The sequence below is a fragment of the Citrus clementina genome, unplaced genomic scaffold (genome assembly GCF_000493195.1).
Source record: "Citrus clementina cultivar Clemenules unplaced genomic scaffold, Citrus_clementina_v1.0 scaffold_7, whole genome shotgun sequence".
Taxonomy (NCBI): Eukaryota; Viridiplantae; Streptophyta; class Magnoliopsida; order Sapindales; family Rutaceae; genus Citrus; species Citrus x clementina.
This window is the reverse complement of record NW_006262075.1, coordinates 16571330-16591374: the sequence shown is the minus strand read 5'-3', so window position 1 is coordinate 16591374 and position 20045 is coordinate 16571330. Positions and strand designations below refer to the sequence as shown.

The following is a 20045-nucleotide window of genomic DNA, read 5'->3' as shown; positions in this document are numbered from 1 at the left end:
GCTCTAATTTATAAGTCAAAGAACGACTTGCACTGCGGTGCCTCGCAAGTCTGTGTTGATTTTAAAATTCTCTTAACAAGAGGTAAAATTGTAAGAGATTACCCCTCGAGAAAATTATTATCTTAAAAATACTTTTAAATTATTATAAACCTCATTTTATCTCTATTTTTTTAAAGAAGATAAAAAAAAAAAAATTTCATTACTGCACCCTGATTTTTTCTTTATTTTTTAAATAAAAATAGAGTAAATTAAAATTTTACAATAATTTAAAATATTTTGAAGATTACCATTTCAAAAAGGGGGTAATTCGACCTTTTTTTTTTTTTTTTTTCCTTTACAAGAGTCCATTCTATGCCCGTTTAGAAAAGAATTTCAATGTCGGAGTGTCCAACGTTGTTAAAAAAATAAGCTCAATATGCGATTCTAACATTTTAAATTCCCATGAGCTCTCGTTCTTAAGGGGATTTTTGCTGTCGAAAACCATACTATTAAGAATTGGCCATATATAGAAACCACATAATCAACATTTGTAGTCGTTGACTAATTAACAAGAACAAATAAACAACTCAACAGATTTTATTATCTCAATTTTTTTTTTGTTATTTATTGTAATCAATTTTATCGCTGAACTCTGATTAATTTTTTATTAAGTGTATGTGTGATTTAAATTTTTTTTTATTGATTTGTAAATTGCTAATTTCAATCAAACGTCACATGAAAGGCATGCAATAGAAACTTTACGGAGGTTATTTTCGTCGTTTTACTCGTTTTCCCAAAACGGCTAGTACAAAAATCAGCTGAAAGGAATGCCTCAACGACAGCGTAATACCTGCGAAGATGCGCACCTCAAATTCCGTGCGCGCAGTCGGCGCACGTTAGCTTCGGCCCCCTCTTTGCGCCTCTCTCTTTTCCCCGCGAGACACCAAGGCAAAAAATCTCCTCCATTTCCTGCAAAACATACAAAGTTTTCAGCTCTGTTACAAAAATCCATCAGTTTTTTCAAAATTTAATTTCTGCCCTCGATAATCATCATAAATTTCAAATTAGTCCTTCCTCATTTTTTCGTACAATGGCTCCGGCCACCACCTCATCGGCGGAGGCTAGGCGGCTCATCGGCTCGCGCCGGAGAACGGAGGCGCCGCGACGAATGCTGTCTCCGTCTCCGCCGCCGAAGAAGGTGAAGTCGATGGAGGAGATACTTGCGAAGGCGCACTACGCGGTGGTGGAACGAGGCGACTACGGCGACGTCGGCTGCGAGCAATGCGGCTCCGGCGAGCGAGCCGAGGAGCTGTTGTTGTGTGATAAATGTGATAAAGGCTTCCATATGAAATGCCTCAGACCGATCGTCGTTAGAGTGCCCATTGGAACCTGGTTATGCCCCAAGTGCTCTGGCCAGAGACGTGTAAGAAGTAGGGGATTTTTCTTTCCGTTTTTGTTATTTTTTATATTTTATTTGTTGTTTTTAAATTATCTAACGTAAAATGTGGCAAAATAACTTGTGTTTTTATGCGTGTTTCAGGTTTTTCACAGAGGAAGATAATTGATTTTTTCAAAATTAAGAAGCCTAATCTGCCAGAAGAGAAATGTGACTCTCCTCAAGGTGCAATTTTGATTATTCAAGAACGTACATCTCTGTCTGTCCTATTAAAAAAAATTTAAAAACAATAACAAGGGTAAAATTTATCATGAACACGAGAACCAAATTAAAATTTTGAATGAAGGTTTGTGAAGATTATGTAATTAATTCTATGGGATTTAAAGGTGTGACCTACATGTTAATCAAGGTTTATCAAGTGGAGTCATGAGTTTAGTAATGGAATCACAAGATGTCGGCTTACTAATAATGACACAATGCAGGAATGTATTTATTAACTTGTTGAACAATGTAGAGTTGGGATCAATCAATAAATTATATTACATATTCAACCCCCTATAGAAACTATTCTCGCACAAACTGAGATGGCAATCATAAATACTGTTACATTAGTTCGCCGAAAATTTCTACTCTAGGAGTTTTCACATGCAGTATTGTACTTAATGAACTTTTATTATTATAAAAATTGATTCCATTTGGAATGCTTCATCCTTTTCATTTGATTACATTTTGGTCAAATACTTTGTTTCCAGCATTCACCTCAAGGAAGAGGAAAGACGAATAAGACTCATTATCGTCAACATTTGAGTTGTCTCAGCTAAAACAATGAGATAAAGAACCCAAAGCCCCATTGATCCCAAGTATATTCTGGATTACCACAAAATCAACTGAAGCCTAATTCATTCAATATAAAACCAAGAATTGAACAAAATAACTGAAGTGCAAATATGAATCTGCAGAAAACTAAATCCTAAGATAGAAAGTTTTAGATTAACTTCATCCATGTAGTTGATCCTACTTTTGGTCAGATACATGGTCGCATCAGCTAGGTTCTTGACAAATTTGAAAATGGTAAGCTTAATGAATTAATGGAACTGTATGATCTGTTTAAACTTATTGTAAAAGCAATTAGTTTAGATTTTAATACAAGTGAAGTTTTAGGATAACCATTTAGATAAAGGAATACGAATGTTGAATGGTCATCTAATAGTGAGCAAAAAGATTACTGCCACAGTGGATATATGCAAACACGAATGCTTTAAAATGTGCATCAGTAATTCTGCTTAGCAAATGATGAACTTGTCACTTCCTAACTGATAGTCATGCTCCCGTGATTCCACTTGAGGTAGCTAGGTATTCTCTAAGTTATGACAAGTGAAGGCCAGCAGGATGTTATAGTAATCATGCAATGAACATTATGAACAGCAATCTTGTTACAATAAATAAAAATATTCTGTGAGTTCAGACTTTAAAGAGCCTTTCTTTTTCATTCACTAGAATTGGAAGGCAGTGGTTGCCTGTCACAGAATATAAGTAAATAAAATTATGGGCTTAGATTGCTTCTCCTTTGCATTCGATGAAATGATTATCTCTAATTGGTGTTTTCTATTTGTTACTTCTGGCTCAATCCTCAGATACTAGAAAGCGTCGAAGACGTTCTGCATCATTGGTGTTGCAAAAGAAGAGAAGGAGATTACTGCCTTTTACACCATCAGAAGATCGTTCCCAAAGACTAAGTCAAATGGGCTCTCTTGCTCATGCTTTAACAGCATTGCAAATGGAATTCAGTGATGATTTAACTTATATGCCCGGCATGGCTCCTAGATCTGCTAACCAGGCTGAATTTGAAGAAGGTGGCATGCAGGTTTGCTGTTGTAACTATACTTTCCTATTTGCTTTCCCTGAAGAACTTGTAGGCATTGATATTGCACATTAGTTAAGTATATTGTTCTATTTATCAGGTTCTTTCCAAAGAAGATACGGAGACGTTGGAACAGTGTAGAGCAATGTGTAAAAGAGGCGAATGCCCTCCCCTTGTAGTAGTTTATGATTCATGTGAAGGGTATTTTTGTCTTTAACTAATTTATAGTGCTAGCATTTGTATTTGATAATAGTACATTACGTAAAATGATGTTCATTTTGGGATGCAGTTTTACCGTAGAGGCAGATGGCCAGATAAAGGATATGACATTTATTGCAGAATACATCGGCGATGTGGATTTCATTAGAAATCGGGAACATGATGATTGTGACAGTATGATGACCCTTCTTCTGGCAACAGACCCATCTAAAAGTCTTGTCATATGTCCTGATAAACGTGGAAACATTGCTCGCTTTATCAATGGCATAAACAATTATACTCTGTAAGATTGTGTAACTCATCTCATTGTTTGTCCGTATTCTGACTATAGCAAAGATATATATATACTTGTTTAGTTTATATACTTATACAAACTTGTTCCAGGCCATGAATTCTGTTGTTATCCCTCAACAAGTTGACTAGTGTAGCTCCAATGTACTCAGTACAATTCTTTGTTTCTTTTTGTAGTTTGGATTGACAGTATACTTAAGTCCAGGGATCTTAAAACATCTCCAATTTTGTGCAGGGAAGGCAGGAAGAAGCAGAACTGTAAGTGCGTGAGATACAGTGTAAATGGTGAATGCAGGGTCTTTTTGGTTGCTACTCGTGATATTGCTAAGGGAGAGAGGCTATACTATGATTATAATGGATATGAGCAGGAATATCCGACTCATCATTTTGTCTGAGAAATCATAACGATATCACTCTAACAATCATACAGAATTGAGATGCAATTTTGGAACCAAAATAGATCTCTTTCTTTCTAGCATTCTTTTTGGCAGATTACTTATTATTGTTGCATGGTCAACATTTATTCAAAATTGTACCCATGGGTCATTTAATGTAATTTATGATTTAGGGCTGGCCCATTCTTTGGTAATGAGGGAATAGAGCAGGCGAAAGAAAATCTTTTTGGGAGGTTTGCATGTTAAGAAATATAGAAGATGATGTTTAGTACAGAAACATTTTTTTGCAAGTCGATTTAATGGAAATCTTTACCTTTCATCTGATTTCTGTCAGTCTTGGCATTGATGATGATTTATTATCTTTTTTATCTAATATTTCATCTTTCCATAATTCTTCTTCAGTCCAAAGAAATTTTATATTCCACCCATCCTCTTATGATGCTTACCCACCATTTGAGGGAGATGAAAAAAAGTGAAATACAAAATATATATATATGTTGTCAGTTCAGTTTTGATGCTGTATTTTCTTGCAGTCGCACAATTATTTTGATGCAGTTTGACCCTTCATATGATGCCTCAGAATCGGATTGAGCACTTTGTTGCAGAGTTCTCCAGAGATGTAAATTTCTTCTTCGCTTCATCCCAAGGATTTTACAAGTCAAGGATTCTTATCATGACATATACAACAAGGTGGTACCTTTCTCCTCTTTTTTAATTTGTACCATTGCATAGGTACAAAAATTTTCTTCATCATGGGATGTCCAAATTAGGAACACTTGCTGAGTTGATTTTCTGAAATCTTTTGTATCAATTGATTGTTCTCACTCTCACTCATACTAGCAGAGTTGCATGTGAATCATATATAAAATAACTTCTATTTATTTATAAACCTTTCTGACTGCATCAGGAAGAAACGTTTTAAAATATGCATCTTCTGTCTTTCAACCTCTTGTTTAGTTTCAATACCTTTTCTGAATCATATTATCGTTTAGATTATCAATTGGCTTTTCTTATGTTAATACGACTTTCAGATCCTCGGAGGTACTGCTATGCCCTGTGTATTTTCTGAAAGGCTCTGTGACATTATTGTGTTTGCGATTTGTTTAATTTTGGCAACTGCATCTAATATTTTATCATTACTCTAATTGCTGTTGTGTACTATATATATCTCTCTTTATATTTCGATCATAATACTCTTACTACTATTTAGCTTCCATATGAATCAAGTGGATTTCATCTAGACTAGACAACTCAATATTCGCTCGCTATTTTATAGGTGCATGAGCTTTCATTTTTATGATTTTATTATTGGTCTTCCTTCTGTTAAATCCACTGAATCCTCGTGCATTTTGTCCATAATCAGGTCTGGACAGATTCAAACTCAAGGCTCTCAAGGATCAGAGACATTGCAAATCACTTCATGCTACAGATGTTTTATTTGCCTCGTACATATTGATGTACTATGTTCGTCATATCAGTTTGATGAAAGCGTTGACGAAGAAGTCTGTGGGAGTAGTTTATGGTGTCTGTATATAGCATGGATGGTTTATTGTCGAGTTGAGTTGATTTTAATTGTTTTTGAAGCTGCCTCAATATTGGAGTAGACAAGAGCTTTTACGAAATGTATTGTTCATTTCATTTCAATTTGTTCAATTTGCATCTTTTACATTAGGGAAATTATCACCGATATACCTTTAAATGTCACTAGTATCAAACGTACTACAACACTTTTCGCTTATATCACTCGTATACCATAAGTAGACAAAAGAGTTCTGGCGTCTACATTTCCGTTTACTACCGTTAAGAACTTAATAGAATTTGAGCAAAATGATTATTTTACTCTTTAAACTCAAAATGAGGTAAAAAAATAAATTTGCTTTGAAAATTAATGTAAATTTTCAATACACAAAATTTTTTTTTATTTTGTTATTAACAATTTTTTTTATTAAAAAAATATGAATTATTAATGGTACATATTATTAATAATTATCCATAAAAAATATCCATCTTATACCATAAAAAATTATTAACAACATATTATTTATAATTATACATATTATACCATAAAAAATTCAAGTTGGAGCTTGGAGGAGTAGATTTTCAATAATTTAGGTTAAATTTTGGAGGAGTAGATTTGGTTGTAAAGTAACTTTTTTTTTTTTGCAATTATTAACAATTATCCGATAAATAGGATGACATATCATTTTTATCAAAATATAGCATATGACATGTCGTTTTTTACTAGGTAAATGGATGACATGTCGTTTTTAAAAAAAGACTAGATTACCCTTATGATGTCAACGCACGCAAATGGCAGTTAACAGATCGGTGGACGGCAAAAGTATTTTGTCAACTTATGGTATACGAGTGATACACTTGAAAAGTGTTGTAGCACTTTTGATACTGGTGTCATTTAAGGGTATATGGCTGATAATTTCCCTTTACATTATATACACTAAGGCATGTTTGGTGGTAGCTTTAAAGCATGAATTGGATATTTAGATGGGTAAATTTCGAATTATCCCCTTCTGAATTGACTAGTTATAAATCATCCTTTTACTTTTGGTAACCTCAAGTTATCTTTATTTTCGTTGAAAAGATAAGGCAAAAATGACAGTGGTGTTGATGATTTTTTTTTAAAATCCATTTAACAAAAATGATGTTAAATTTAGATTTTAAAAAGTAAAAAGGTGATTTCAAGATAATGTTTTTGTATTAAGATAAGAGGAAAGAATTACAATATGTTCTATTTTTACTATTTTAAAACATTAAATTAATTCAAGTAAACTTTGTGGACCGACCCATTGGAGCGAGCTCAGGCTAGCATTAGTTTATGGACCATGAGTCGATTGGTCTGCAAGCCCCCTGGAGTTTCAATTCATTTGGCAGTCCGGCCTGCCCATAAGAAACCTGCATTTAAAGCATTTCTCATTTTAACATAAATATTTTTTATGTCAAATTTTAAATCTAAAAAATCAATTATTCCATTTATTTTTTTTTCGAATAGTTTTTTTTCAATCATGAAAATATTGATAAAAAGAAACGATTGAAGAGTTTTAAATTCTTTATCAAATATTAAAGTTACTTTAAAGGGGCTTCTTGGGCTTATCCACGTAAAGCCTGCCAAGCCCACCAAAAATTGAAAACTGGAGCCCTCCTACATTTCTTTTACCCAGCAAATATTATGGTAATTGCATTAGATTCAATTTTGGAAAATTTATAAAAGTAATCATAAAATTTTTACTATTTTCACAATTAACTCGCTAAACTTTTTTATATCAACATTAGTCAAATACAAACTTTTCTCCCCAAATTATCCTTATTTATAAACTAAAAGTAACTTTCTTTCTCCCATTTTATCAAACCAAACGCAGCTTTACACTCTTGAATCATCACTGGCAACGGCAAACGCCGAGGGCGAATGATAAAAGTAAAATCCGATCATAATCTATCCGGATCCAACACTAATCTGCATCACTAAGTGGTATGAATTATTTTCTGAACTTGCGAGAGAGTTTCAGTGCGATTGCTTGTTGCGGCATGCACCTGTCGCATGCCTGTCGCACGAAATTTTCCCCCGACAATCTGCCTTTTTGTGCGACAGGGTGAGGTAGATTCACCGACTCTGCCTTTTGGTGCGACAAGCTGCCTTTTGGTGTAACGGGCAGCCTGTCGCACCAAAAGGCAGATTCATTGCAACAGACTCTTTATTAATTTAATAGTGCGTAATTAATTTTTTTTTTTTATAATTTCAGGCTTAATGGATTCAGTTGTGTTATGATGGTTGGTGGGAGATGTTAGAGAATGGCCGTATGGAGTATGTGAATGGTAAAAATAGAACTTTTTTTTGTTGGGAAAAATTGTCTGTTTGATTAGTTTTTGGCAAGAGTATACGGGGTGTTACAAATATCCTAATGAATATAATATCATAATAAAGACAACTTTGAGGTCTAGTAACACATTATATCGTATATGTGTATTGCCCATTGATATATTTGATGATGAAATGGTGAGAGTTGGTGCTATATAAAGTAGCATTTAAAATAAGGAAATGAAAAGTCAAAAATTTCGATTAAATAAATAATAGTACTTATAGGTGACCGACCTTATAAACCTAACCTGGAATGCGTGACATGTAATCCTTCAGAGTGAGCCAATATTTTTTGCTACTCTTCTTTGCATTCGGCTCAAGGGTTTGTAAAACGTCCCCCTGCCATGAATTCAACCCAAAATTATAAGTATACAGAACTTGAATTTAGTAATGTTAAAAAAAAAACAATACATATTACTTACAAGACGAGATTCGTCATTGAAGAACGAATAAACCTTAGCAAAGTTGATTTTCGAAGAAGTCATGGGCTTCCATTGCACGATGCGGGGAATATTCTTCTTTGTTTTCACGACCCATGCTGATGGCAAACCTCTAATCACTTTGTAAATCCAAGCCTACAACAACCAAAGTGAAAAAGCTATTAAAACAACCATCAAATATTTAATACTACAAAACTTATTAATAAACAAAAAAACAACGCACCTGAACCCCGGATGTAAAGCCGTAAATATTGTACTTTTCAATTTTACGATATGGGTTTTCCAACCGAGTCGTCCTAAATTTCTCGTCTTTCTCGTACAGTACATAGTTAAGACTCTCGTATATCATTTCCCACGACAAACGACCCCATGGACAATTTTGAAAGTACTCTATATCATCTACTTCGTTAAGCCATGAGAAATTGATTTGACAATGGTCTTTTCTTCCATTTACAACTTTGTCCGCAAAATAAAAGAGCGCAGTCTTTAATGCTTCAATGTCGTCCATTGTCTCGAATTTCAACTTCTCAAATAATGCCTCAAATTGCTTAAGATTTATGTTGCGATGCAAACCATCAAAATACGTATTTAGGAGCCTATGCACCATTTTTTTATTTCTTAGTGCGGTATCTACACCATAGGAAAGTCCAGTAACCAAGCACCATTATGTAATTGACAAGCGTATCAAATGCTCACCAATTTGAAACCATAACTGATCTTCCTTGTTGTCTTCTCCATGGGTCACTTGCCTAACCAAAACATTGTGCGAAATTACATCACTAAATGGAAAGCTTCGACACTCCAAGAAATGCCTAAATATATCCTTCTTGAACATATGTAATTGCCGCTTAGTTAATTTTCGCTCGATGGCTTTTACGACTATAAATAAGTTACACATGCTCGAAATTCGACCCGGGAAGTGATCGGCATAAGCAAAATACATCCTACCTAGTTCGTTTTTGGATAGTTCTGATTTTGCCATGTATCTGTAATATTATAACATTATTACATTGCATTTACAACAGAAAAAAAAGGAAATTGACTTCACGAAAAAAAAAGACCACTGTAATTAGGTGCAACAGGCGCGCGCGAGCGACATCGCGCCTGTCGCACGTCGAGCGCACGTGTGACATCGCGCGAGGCGCGCGTGCTGGGCGCCTGTCCGTCGCTTGCGTAAGTTTCCCTCCTCCACCTCACGACAATTTTTTCACCCATGCACCACACCAACAACTTCACTCATGCACTTAACATCACAAACTCCTTTAATCTTCACTCACCATCAGAAACACAACACAACAATCACAACATAGAACAAGAATAGAAAATAGAAATTTAGGGTTTTTTACCTAACCTTTAATTTCAACTCTTGACCGAATTTAAGTAAGTGTTGGCTGCCGAGAATGACTCCGGGAAGCCGCCGGCGACGAGTGAACAAGTTGGAAGTGAATTCGGTTGGGGGGGGGGGAGAGAGAGAGAGAGAGAGAGAGAGAGGAAGGAGAGGGAGAGTTATGGGAGGGGTATTTTCGGTACTAAGGATGATTATTGGCTAATGTTGATAGGAAAAAAGTTGAGGGGTTAGTTGTGAAAATAACAAATTTTTTTAGGTTACTTTTGTAAATTTCCCTTCAATTTTAAAGCTCCCAACATCCAAGCCAATATTATGACACTATTAAGTATTCAATTAATCATATTGTATTGACTCATTTTTATCCAATATAATTATGTTGAATTTTTTTAATTTTAAAATTTTTTAGGTATATTTAAATTTTAGAAAACATTTTAAGAGATTAAATCTAAAGTAAGATCATAGTATTTTGATCCCAAGTAATTTGGCTATTAATTTGAACAGCCACATCAATATAATATCACTTAGGAGCTGTTTGGTTGCCTCTGTGTGTGGGTGTTAGGATCGGATAATTATGGGAGAAAATAATTCTAGCAAAAAATAGAGTTAGGATAAAGCAATCCCAAGGTCCACCATTAATACTGTGAATAGTTGCAAAATCTATCCTATGAAAATAAATTTTTAAAGCCAAAATCTTATTCTACACTATTAAAAGGAATAAGAGAAAATGAAAGCCCAAATTGCTTGATCTCTCAGTGGAAATGTGCTTGCATTATCTCTTATCTTCAATATTTTTAATTCTACACTATTAATTCTAACAGCTGACTTAATCAATAAAATTTCTCAAAATTTGGATTACATTTTTTAACTGCTATTTTTTTTATATTTATTTTCTTTGAATTTACTTACTAATTTACTTCTGGTAAGTACAGTGTTTTACTTCTCTTTTGTTTATTGGAATCTATTACAGAAAATGATGAAATAACTAAAATTTGTCAGGTTAAGAGAGGAACTGGTGACCTCAGGTAATCTTTGATTACACTTCCCCGTCTTTATTCAAAAAACGGCATAGAATAAATAGTCAAAATTACAACGTTCAAATCCCTTAAAAATAATTAAAGAGTTGCAATTAATCCCTACTGCAACCACTTCCTACGATAATATAGAAGCAGTCTGCAATAGATTAGGACTACAAGTTATCCGCTAACTTTTATAGCCAAATATAAGAATTAAAAATAATAATTAAATAAAAAACATATTAGTGCCCTTAACAACTTCTTCACCCTTAAAAAACAGCCTTTCCTTAAGGCCAAACACTTGAAGTTAATTTCCAAAAAACTCAATTACAATGGTAATGAAATTTCAGGAGTTCCATCAATAATTTCCATTTCTTTATCAGCACCACTATTGTTGAAGCAAGATTGAAGCATAGATAATTTTTTACAACAATGTCTTGGACCACATTGTCCATTGCATTTGAAGGACAATCCTTTCTTTCTTCTTCCATCTATCTCTTCTGCGATTAGTCTTTTGATTAGTATTGATGCTGAATCATTTGGAGCTTTAGAATGTGTGGGCAAAAATTTTACTGGCTTTTGAGTAAGATCACGAGCTTCGTATAATCGAGCTAGTCCAATGGCTGATGTCAATATTGCTAGTCTATCGACAAGAACATTAGCTTTAATTGTGTCTTTTAACTCACTAATGAAAGAATTGCCTCGTTGATCTTGTGAGAGACATCCCACTTGAGCTAAAAACTTCTTAAACTAGGTCTAATAATCACCCACAGAGCCGACCTACTGCAATTTAATTAGTTCACCAAAAAAGTCCTGAAATTGAGTGGCGCCATATGTGGCATGTACGCCTTCACAAAACTCTTTTCAAGTCATAATTTTTCCTTCTTGTTTGATCAACTGGAACCATAGTCGAGTGTCTCCCTCTAAATGGAATGAAGCTAGTGCTACTCGTTCTTCTTTTGGAGTTTGATGTTGTTGAAAGAGCTGCTCAACTCTACATACCCAACTCGTCATATCTTCAGTGCTATTGAACCATGGGAAATCAAGTGTAGTTAGCCTTGGAATATATGACTGTTGTGTGTTGTTTTGACGACAGTCCATGGTTTTCTCAGATCGTCTCTGATCAGGGGGTGGGGCATTAGAGTGTTCTCCTTCCTCTCGTTCTATAATGGTCTTTAGTGGGGAATCTTTTGAATTAAGCTTCCCAAACAGCTCATTGATCTTCTCTAAAATCTGTTGTTGACTGGTCATAAAAGAACCTACATTCGACTCTAACTTCTCCACCCTTTCATCCATGTCCATGCTCTCATACCACTGTGGTACGTACTATGGTTTACTTCTTTGGAACCTATTGTGAAAAAGGATGAAACAACAGAAATTTGTTAGGTTAATCGAGGAACCCTTAACCTCAGGTAATCTTTGATTACTTGAATGAAACTTTCCCATCTTTATTCAATAACGACATAGAATAAATAACCAAAATCATAAGCAAACCTAACTAAGGCCGAGGAGGGGCTCCAGTCCCCTTTAAGCTATTAATTTTTCTTTTAAATGTATGTAAGTCTCTTTTGAAAGAGTTAAATAAAAAAAAATTTGAACACATTTTTTATTTAAGAAAAAATTTATAATTTAGTAGTAAGAGTCTTATGTAATAGTTTTAGAATTTGAGTTTTTGAGCTTAAAATGTGTTGAAGTGAATATTTAAAAAAAAAAGTGCTCCAAAATAAATAATTTTTTTCAACAAACCCCCTACTTTTAAGGGCTTGGGTCCACCAGTAGCCAAAATTATAATGTCCACATCCCCTAAAAATAACTGAAGAGTTCCCCTACTGCAAGCACTTCCTACAATAATATAGAAGCAACCTGCAATAGAGTAGGACTACAAGTTATCCACTAACTTTTGTAGCCAATTATAAGAATTAAAAATAATAATTAAACCAAAAATACATTAAGGCCCTTAGCAACTTCCTCTCGAAATTTGAGATTATCTAATTTTGATTGAGAAATGATTGATTTCTGGGTAATTACTATGGATCTTCGAATATACGAAGTGGAAAAGGAGACGTGGCTGGAAAGTGGAAAAGGATCCATGTGTTGGAAATTGGAAAATAGTTAATTTCTTTCGTTTTTCTTAACCTTTAAAATGCTTCTAAGTTATATTATATTTCATATTACATTAGAATTTTATTAAGGGTTAATTACTCCTGTGTAACATATGTTTTGACAAATTTAAAAAAGATAACACATGTTTTGAGAATACTCAATTAGGTGATTTTCGTTAACTTTTGCTGTTAATTCTAGCAGACCAAAGGTAAAATTGAAAAAAAAGATTTTTTTTTATAAAGCCAAAAAGATAAAAATATTAGATGTATATAATACTTTACAATTCATACGAGATCTGCATCTTTATGTTTACAAATATTCAATAAGAATTTTTTTAAATTTTCTTTTTTATTTAACAAAAAAAACCATGTTAATTAGACATAGATTTAATTATATATATATATTTTTCTATTTAAAAAACTAAAACAAGTGCAGGAATAGAAACATCATTTTGTAACTAATTGTAGAGTAGAAATGTCATCTTGTAACTTACTACAGAGGTAGGAACGTCATTTTGTAATTAAGTGTAGGGGCAGAAACATTATTTTATAACTAATTTATTATTCCTGTTAACGGCAGAAGTTAACGAAATGTCACTTGATCAAATATTTTTAAAACATATGTCACCTTTATAAAATTTGCCAAAATATGTGTCATGCAAAGGTAATTAACCCTTTTGTTAATAGATATGTTCCATATTCTCACGTTAAAAGTAATAATTTAATGAGTTAAGCAAAAAATAGTAAAAAACTAAAAGTATAACATTAAATTTAACATAATTTAATAAAATTAATTTATAATTTACATTAGGCACTAGCCAATCAAATGGCACACCAAACACACAACATGATTATTTATAGTGCGACCCTATACTACACAAATACAACATAATATTATATTTAATCTTATCATATCTCATCCTATGTCCTTGAATGCAGATATTGGAATACCACTCGAAAACCCTAGCACTAATTTGTTAAATGGATAGTTTTTTTTTTATGGGAAATTATCAATCGTATACCCTTAGTTTACTCTGTTATCAAATTTAATACAACACTTTCAGGGTATATCAGTCGTCTACCTTAAGTTGACAAAATATATTTGTCGTCCACTAAACCGTTAGTTGCTATTTAAACATGATAACGTCATAAGAGTAATATGGTATTTTCATTTTATACAAGTGATAATTTTAGGGTATATAAGTAATAATAAGAGATTTTAAGGGTATACAAATGATAATTTTTAAAGATAAAATCGTCAATTCACTACCGTTAACTTTCAAACGACAACTAACAGTTTAGTGATCGGCAAATAACTTTTATCAATTTATGGTAAACGATTAATACACCCTTCAAATATTGTAGTATTTTTAATAAAAACACAAATTTAGAATATACAAATGATAATTTCTCTTTTTTTATTAAATATTAATTGTTAAACACATGACATGACTAATAAATGAGTCTGATTGGTATTTAAAAACTCTTAAAATAATTAATAATAGTCAATTTTGTATGGTTCCAAATTATATATATATATATATATATGCAAATGCTACTGATGCTAATGTGTCGTTAGTACAAAATAGCATAGTATTCCCCCACCTTCTTGGTGGTTATTAAGGGAGAAGGAAAAAAAAAATAGCATAGTATTATTCCTCACCAAAATTGGAGAATCTCTCTGCCGAAAAAAATAAAATAAAATAAAACTCAGCAGCTGCAAAAGGTTCAGCAACAATTTATGCCCATGTTAGAAAACTGACTAGACAAGCCACTGCAGCCAGGACCAGCACCAGCAGCAGAAGCAGACCCACCGCCAAAAGCACTTCTCTCAGGGTTCTTCACCATTGAAATGGCAACATTGCCAACGGAAGCACTTCTATTTTCTTCTTCAATATTTTTCCTGCCAAAAGCACTTTCAATATTTTCAGAACATTTTTGACACCCAGCTGATAGCCATTTGGAGTGCATGTAAGTGCTTGTCCTCCATGGAGGAATGTGAAGGCCTCTCTCTTTAAGGGACTGTTTGGCTGCTGAACAAAGGAGACTGATTATTTTGTTGAGCTTTTCTTCTTGTCCTACAAAAATTGATGGGAGTATGTTTGTGAGCTCCTTGTATGCCTGTGTTGGCCTCGCTAGCTCAAATTGCGACTTGAAATCTATGTCTACTATCAGCCTTATTGGCTCTTCAGTTTGTTCATCCTCAACCATTATGTCAATGTATTCATAATCTCCTGTCAAAATTCATAAATAAAAGACCATCAAGGAAACTCTTGATATTTAATTTTAACTATAATTTCCTAACAAAAATTGTAGTCAGTAAGAAAATTGAAAAATAAGACAAGGATTTAATACTGATCAAATGAGTTTGGGTTTAGTACTCATCATCATCTGAATTTGTGCTAAATACTGAATTGATGGTCAAGATTTAAATGTTAAACATTTACATCCTAAGTGCTCGAATCTTGATTCTTGATTCATTATTCAACAAGCGTACTCGGTTAAATTTATTCATTTTTCTTTATTCCTTATAAATATGCAACATATATATAGTAATTTTTTGGTTCAAGATCTTAAAATACGGGAGAAATTTGAGAAAATTTTTAAATTATGGAGTTTTAAAAACTTAAAACTTAAAGTATTTATAAAACGTTTAAACGATTTATGTATTTTTTCAAAATTTTTAGCACTTTAAAATTTCAGATCGAAACATTTCTAATATATAGATGATTCATAATTGTTTCAATCAAAATATATTAAAAAGAAAAAAATTGAAAGAATGAGAGACGGTTAAGAAGCCATACCAGCAGGACATCCCGAGGAAGTGGCCCAAGAAGTATGACAAAGAGAAGCATTAAAGCCATCCATTTTGAGCTTCCTCACTAACCACTTCTTCAAACCATTACTGCTTTTTAAAAGTACTCCATCTCTTCTGCTTCTCATCACAAGATGCTTCTTCACTCTCTCAAGCACCTCCTTCTCAGCTTCTGTATTTCCACTCCTCAAAATCTCCTAAAACCAAAACAAAAGTAAACCCACCAAAATAAACAAACAAAAAGCACATGAACAAAACAAATGAAACAAAAGAGAATTAAAATGAACCTGCAAAGTTAAGAAATAACTAGGTTGATGGTGATGTTGAAGAGAAAGCAAGCACTTCGAGGAAGATGGTGACGAGGATGATGATGACTCTGATGATTCTATAAAATCATGAACCATTTGAACAAGTCTCTCTTCTTCTTCTAAGCTACTCATTTGCTCTCTTTGCCTCGATCAAAATGATTTTTCCAAGGGTTTCTTGCTTTCTTTATGATATCTTAATTTGCAGACTTGATCGGTATGGCGGTGGAATTACAGAGCTTTATAATGATGACAGATGAGGTCATAATAAAATGTGTACTGTATAGCAGGTAGCACATCGGCATATATGAAAGTTGTACTACACAGTAACAATAATAAGTACTGAAATGCATTAATTAGTTAGATTAAATTAAAGGGTTTTGGGAAATATTGCTTGAGAATATCCTTATCTTTGGTTCGTCCCAAAAAAAAAAAAAACAAAATAATAATAATAATTAAAGGGGGAGAGAAAATGACACTTAAAAGAAAGGATCTCTAATTTTTCCAGAAGCTACTTCTAAGATTCAGTTTTTCTTGCGATTTGGTACAACACCAGATGCAGATGCTTCCACTGTTTTATGATGAGACTCCCCCCACACACACACACGCACGCATATATATGGCGTCTAAAAACGAATATCTCTATCTTATCAATTTTTAAGAAATGCTATTAAGATAATGATAATGACTCCATTTTTTGTTTTTATTTACTATATTGTGGGTCTATATATTAGTGTCGTATAGGTATATATAATTCATTTAATTGTTATATAACTCATTTAATTGTTAAATAATAAAAAATTAATCTGTGAGTGCTACTTTATTTGGGTTTTTTTTTTTAGTTTTTAATTAGTATAACTGGTAAAAAAAATTTACAGTGGTATAAAAACTCTAAGTTTAAAGTCTTACGCTTCATTTAGTATAATTTTCAAATAAAGTTTATTTAATTAAAACTTTAACTAATGAAACTTATACAAATAAAGCTTTTAGCAAAAAAAAATTTATAATCCTTAATATAAAAAAGAAAATCCATAAAATCATGTTAAATAATTATTTATGTTGATGCATTTTTTAGTAGTGTTTTGTCAGCAACTGTAATTTATGCCAGGCTCAAATCTGTGTAAATTATTCCTTCGAACTGTGGGACTTCTGTAACGTACATGTGGGCTTGAACAAATGTTTTAATTTTATAGTAATTGGACCCACCAATATGAATTTTATCATTGACCTTCTTATTATGACTAGAGTTAATTATTAACACATTAATGTCATTATTTATCCTTATCAACGTATTTAGCCTCAACTGACATCTTTCATGAACTAACTGAAAACCGGATGATTACCGGTTTCTTTCTTACTAAAATCAATATATATTATTGATTATCTAATGTTTTCGTAACACTTAATAGTTCTTTTGGAACTATAATTTTACAATATTATTATTATTTTTAAAATTATATTCGTTATAAATAAAATAAATCATATAAATTGAAATACTAAGAATAAAAAAATATAAGTTTGGGTGTAAAAAAAAATTAATAGTGAGAAAATTTTCTTTTATTTTTGTTATTTTTATAAAATTTTCTTATAACTATATATTTTACATTCTTAAAATAAAATATGAAGTAAATGACTCATTTGCCCCCCTCTTTTTCTCTAATTCTTTTTTATCCCAATGAGGTTTTTAAATATTATGAAAATAAAGGATAACTGTTACATATTGATTTTAGGATGGAGAAAACTAGTTGAATTTCATATAATCCTTAGCTTTTTTTTTTTTTACAGACTCATCAATCAATTTGTGTGAGCACTTATATATATATATCTCATTGCATTTTTGTGTGGATATAAATAGAGAGGATCCATTAATTAAAATGATATAAAAGAATTAAAATTCAATCCTTCTCACATTAAAACTTAAAAAAAATAAAAGAAAATAATGAATAGAAACACAATTAGTGCCGAAGAAAAAAAAATGCATGAGGTCAAAACAAGGCTCGAGGCGGTGGCCAATCTCAAATACAAAATTTTGATACGTAGGCATAAGATCTCCGAGAATAATTCAAAATTTTGAAATTTGAATTCCGATTCCAATACATGCATGCATACATATTCTTTGTTGGGAGCAAGACAATTGCAAGTGCATAAGAGATTACAAGAAAAGTTTGATGTGGGTTGGCAAATCGAAAAATGTAGATTGTGCATAATTTGATTTCAGTGATGGGAAAAAAAGTTTCACCATCAGCTTTTTTGACAAATGGAAATATTGGAATCCAATGAAATGTTAAATCAAATAGATTTTATGGCCTGAATTTTATGTACTATGATATCTTTGTGTGGGAATAAATTTTGAATAGTGGAAACCACATATAAATGCATTATTGTCGATTAGTTGTTCAGCCAAAAAGTGGAGTGTGTGTATTTCATTTCTGAATCAAAGGCATCACGCTTCATGCTTGTATTCCTCAAAATTCTTTGTTCAGAAGTGTGTCGGGTTCACTCGATGCACTATGCATACGTTGTTTTTACAAGGGGTATGAAATAATAAACCACTACACGAAATATTAAAAAATAACACTTTACAACATTAACTTTTAAAAAATAATAATTTATTATATTTATGTTACTCCTGTTAGTTCACCCATCATTTGGCTTATAAAATATCAATTTCTTCCTTAATGAATAGCTCCTAAAATAAAAAAAAATGATACAATTCAATGTCATGTGAATGTACAAGTCAACTATTTTAAGAGTTTGTTTTCGCTATCATTTTCTTACCTGCTCAAAGAAATGGCATTGATTTATATAATTTTCTTTTTATTTTAGGAGCTATTCATTAAAGATAAAAGAAAATTATCATTTTACTATCAAAGTTTTGCTGACATATCATGTCAGTACCAAGGTTTGCTGAAAAGTACATTTTACTACCAAAGTTTTGCGCCGTTAACAATTCACTACCATTCCGTTAAGAAAAAGTTAATGTTTAACGGAAATTGAGTTAAAAGTCTATGTTACCCCCAAGAGTTTGGTAGTAAAATGATAATTCCCCTAAAATTTTGGTAGTAAAATGATAATTCCCCTAAAAACTTAGTAGTAAAATGATAATTTATCTATCAAATTAACAAACAAATTTACTCTTACAGCTGGAAATGTCTTTGATGCCCTTATGACATCAGCAAATTTTTAACGTTGTTAACGGAACAGTAGTGAATTGATAACGGTGCAAAACTTTGGTAGTAAAATGCACTTTTCGGCAAACCTTGGTACTGACATTATATGTCAGTAAAACTTTAGTAGTAAAATGATAATATCCCAAGGTAAAATTGGTATTTATAAGTCAACTAATGAAAGTGATGGAAATATAGTAAATTGTTATTTCTAAAAAGTTAATGCGGTAAAATGTTACCTTTTAATAGTTCATATAGTAGTTTGTTATTTTGTAATACTTGACAGTATGAAAAGATAATTTTTAATAATAAGTTATTTCCATGAAAGTGAATAATACAGTGGGACATACCAAATGCACCCATATAGCATTCGAAATTTGTCTTCTTAAAAAAAAAAATTCTTAGGGTTAATATGTATTAGAATGAAGTGTTTGGGAATATTGTCTTATTCAAATTTATTTTTAATACGCATTATCGTTTGTATATTATTGAGATATATTTGATATTATGTAGATGTTTGAACTAGAGAATAGTGGAATACTATTTACATTATTATAAATTAAATTATTAACCTTTAAGTGAATAATAATTCTTGATTATCCTTAGCAGATTCTCAAATTTTGAGAATCTGTGAGTAGAGTTCGTATGATTTTTAAACAGTTAAATTATGTAAAACACTTTTGTTTTATGTTAGAATTTTTTATTTCATTCATTTTATAACATAACCTTTAAAAAAAAATTATTAAAAGATGTATAATTTTTCCAAACAATCTTATAACAAACTAGCTAGAATCAAAATGCTTTTATTAAAAAAATCTGTACTAATAGAAGAAGGCTTAAAGA

At 32.1% G+C, this 20045-nt stretch overlaps 2 protein-coding genes across 4 annotated transcripts; one reads left to right on the top strand and one right to left on the bottom strand.

Moving 5' to 3' along the window:
* Nucleotides 1–836: 836 nt before the first annotated feature.
* LOC18036301 (probable Histone-lysine N-methyltransferase ATXR5) lies at nucleotides 837–5736 on the top strand. Of its 3 annotated transcripts, XM_006427738.2 has the most exons (7): nucleotides 837–1409; nucleotides 1520–1600; nucleotides 3010–3239; nucleotides 3337–3437; nucleotides 3526–3738; nucleotides 3982–4831; nucleotides 5505–5736. In XM_006427738.2, the coding sequence occupies exons 1-6, from the start codon at nucleotides 1070–1072 to the stop codon at nucleotides 4139–4141; spliced, it is 1125 nt and encodes a 374-aa protein (XP_006427801.1). In that variant the 5' UTR covers nucleotides 837–1069; the 3' UTR covers nucleotides 4142–4831; nucleotides 5505–5736. The 3 variants fall into 3 exon arrangements, with proteins under 3 accessions (XP_006427801.1, XP_006427802.2, XP_024036336.1); XM_006427739.2 differs by lacking the exon at nucleotides 5505–5736 and having other exon boundaries at nucleotides 3987–4087; XM_024180568.1 differs by lacking the exon at nucleotides 5505–5736 and having other exon boundaries at nucleotides 3840–4060.
* Nucleotides 5737–14539: 8803 nt separating this feature from the next.
* On the bottom strand, nucleotides 14540–16462 carry LOC18036815. Its single transcript, XM_006427737.2, has 3 exons — nucleotides 16018–16462; nucleotides 15720–15927; nucleotides 14540–15149 (listed from the first exon to the last, which is right to left on the bottom strand). The coding sequence occupies exons 1-3, from the start codon at nucleotides 16168–16170 to the stop codon at nucleotides 14644–14646; spliced, it is 867 nt and encodes a 288-aa protein (XP_006427800.1). The 5' UTR covers nucleotides 16171–16462; the 3' UTR covers nucleotides 14540–14643.
* Nucleotides 16463–20045: the final 3583 nt, after the last annotated feature.

Excerpts from the sequence above, each read along its gene's own strand:
- LOC18036301 (XM_006427738.2), top strand. The coding sequence starts at position 1,070 with ATGGCTCCGGCCACCACCTCATCGGCGGAGGCTAGGCGGCTCATCGGC. Across the intron at positions 1,601-3,009 it reads GAAATGTGACTCTCCTCAAG|ATACTAGAAAGCGTCGAAGA; the intron begins GTGCAATTTTGA and ends CTCAATCCTCAG. Across the intron at positions 3,240-3,336 it reads TTGAAGAAGGTGGCATGCAG|GTTCTTTCCAAAGAAGATAC; the intron begins GTTTGCTGTTGT and ends TCTATTTATCAG.
- LOC18036815 (XM_006427737.2), bottom strand. The coding sequence starts at position 16,170 with ATGAGTAGCTTAGAAGAAGAAGAGAGACTTGTTCAAATGGTTCATGAT. Across the intron at positions 15,928-16,017 it reads GTTATTTCTTAACTTTGCAG|GAGATTTTGAGGAGTGGAAA; the intron begins GTTCATTTTAAT and ends TTTTGGTTTTAG. Across the intron at positions 15,150-15,719 it reads TTCCTCGGGATGTCCTGCTG|GAGATTATGAATACATTGAC; the intron begins GTATGGCTTCTT and ends GAATTTTGACAG.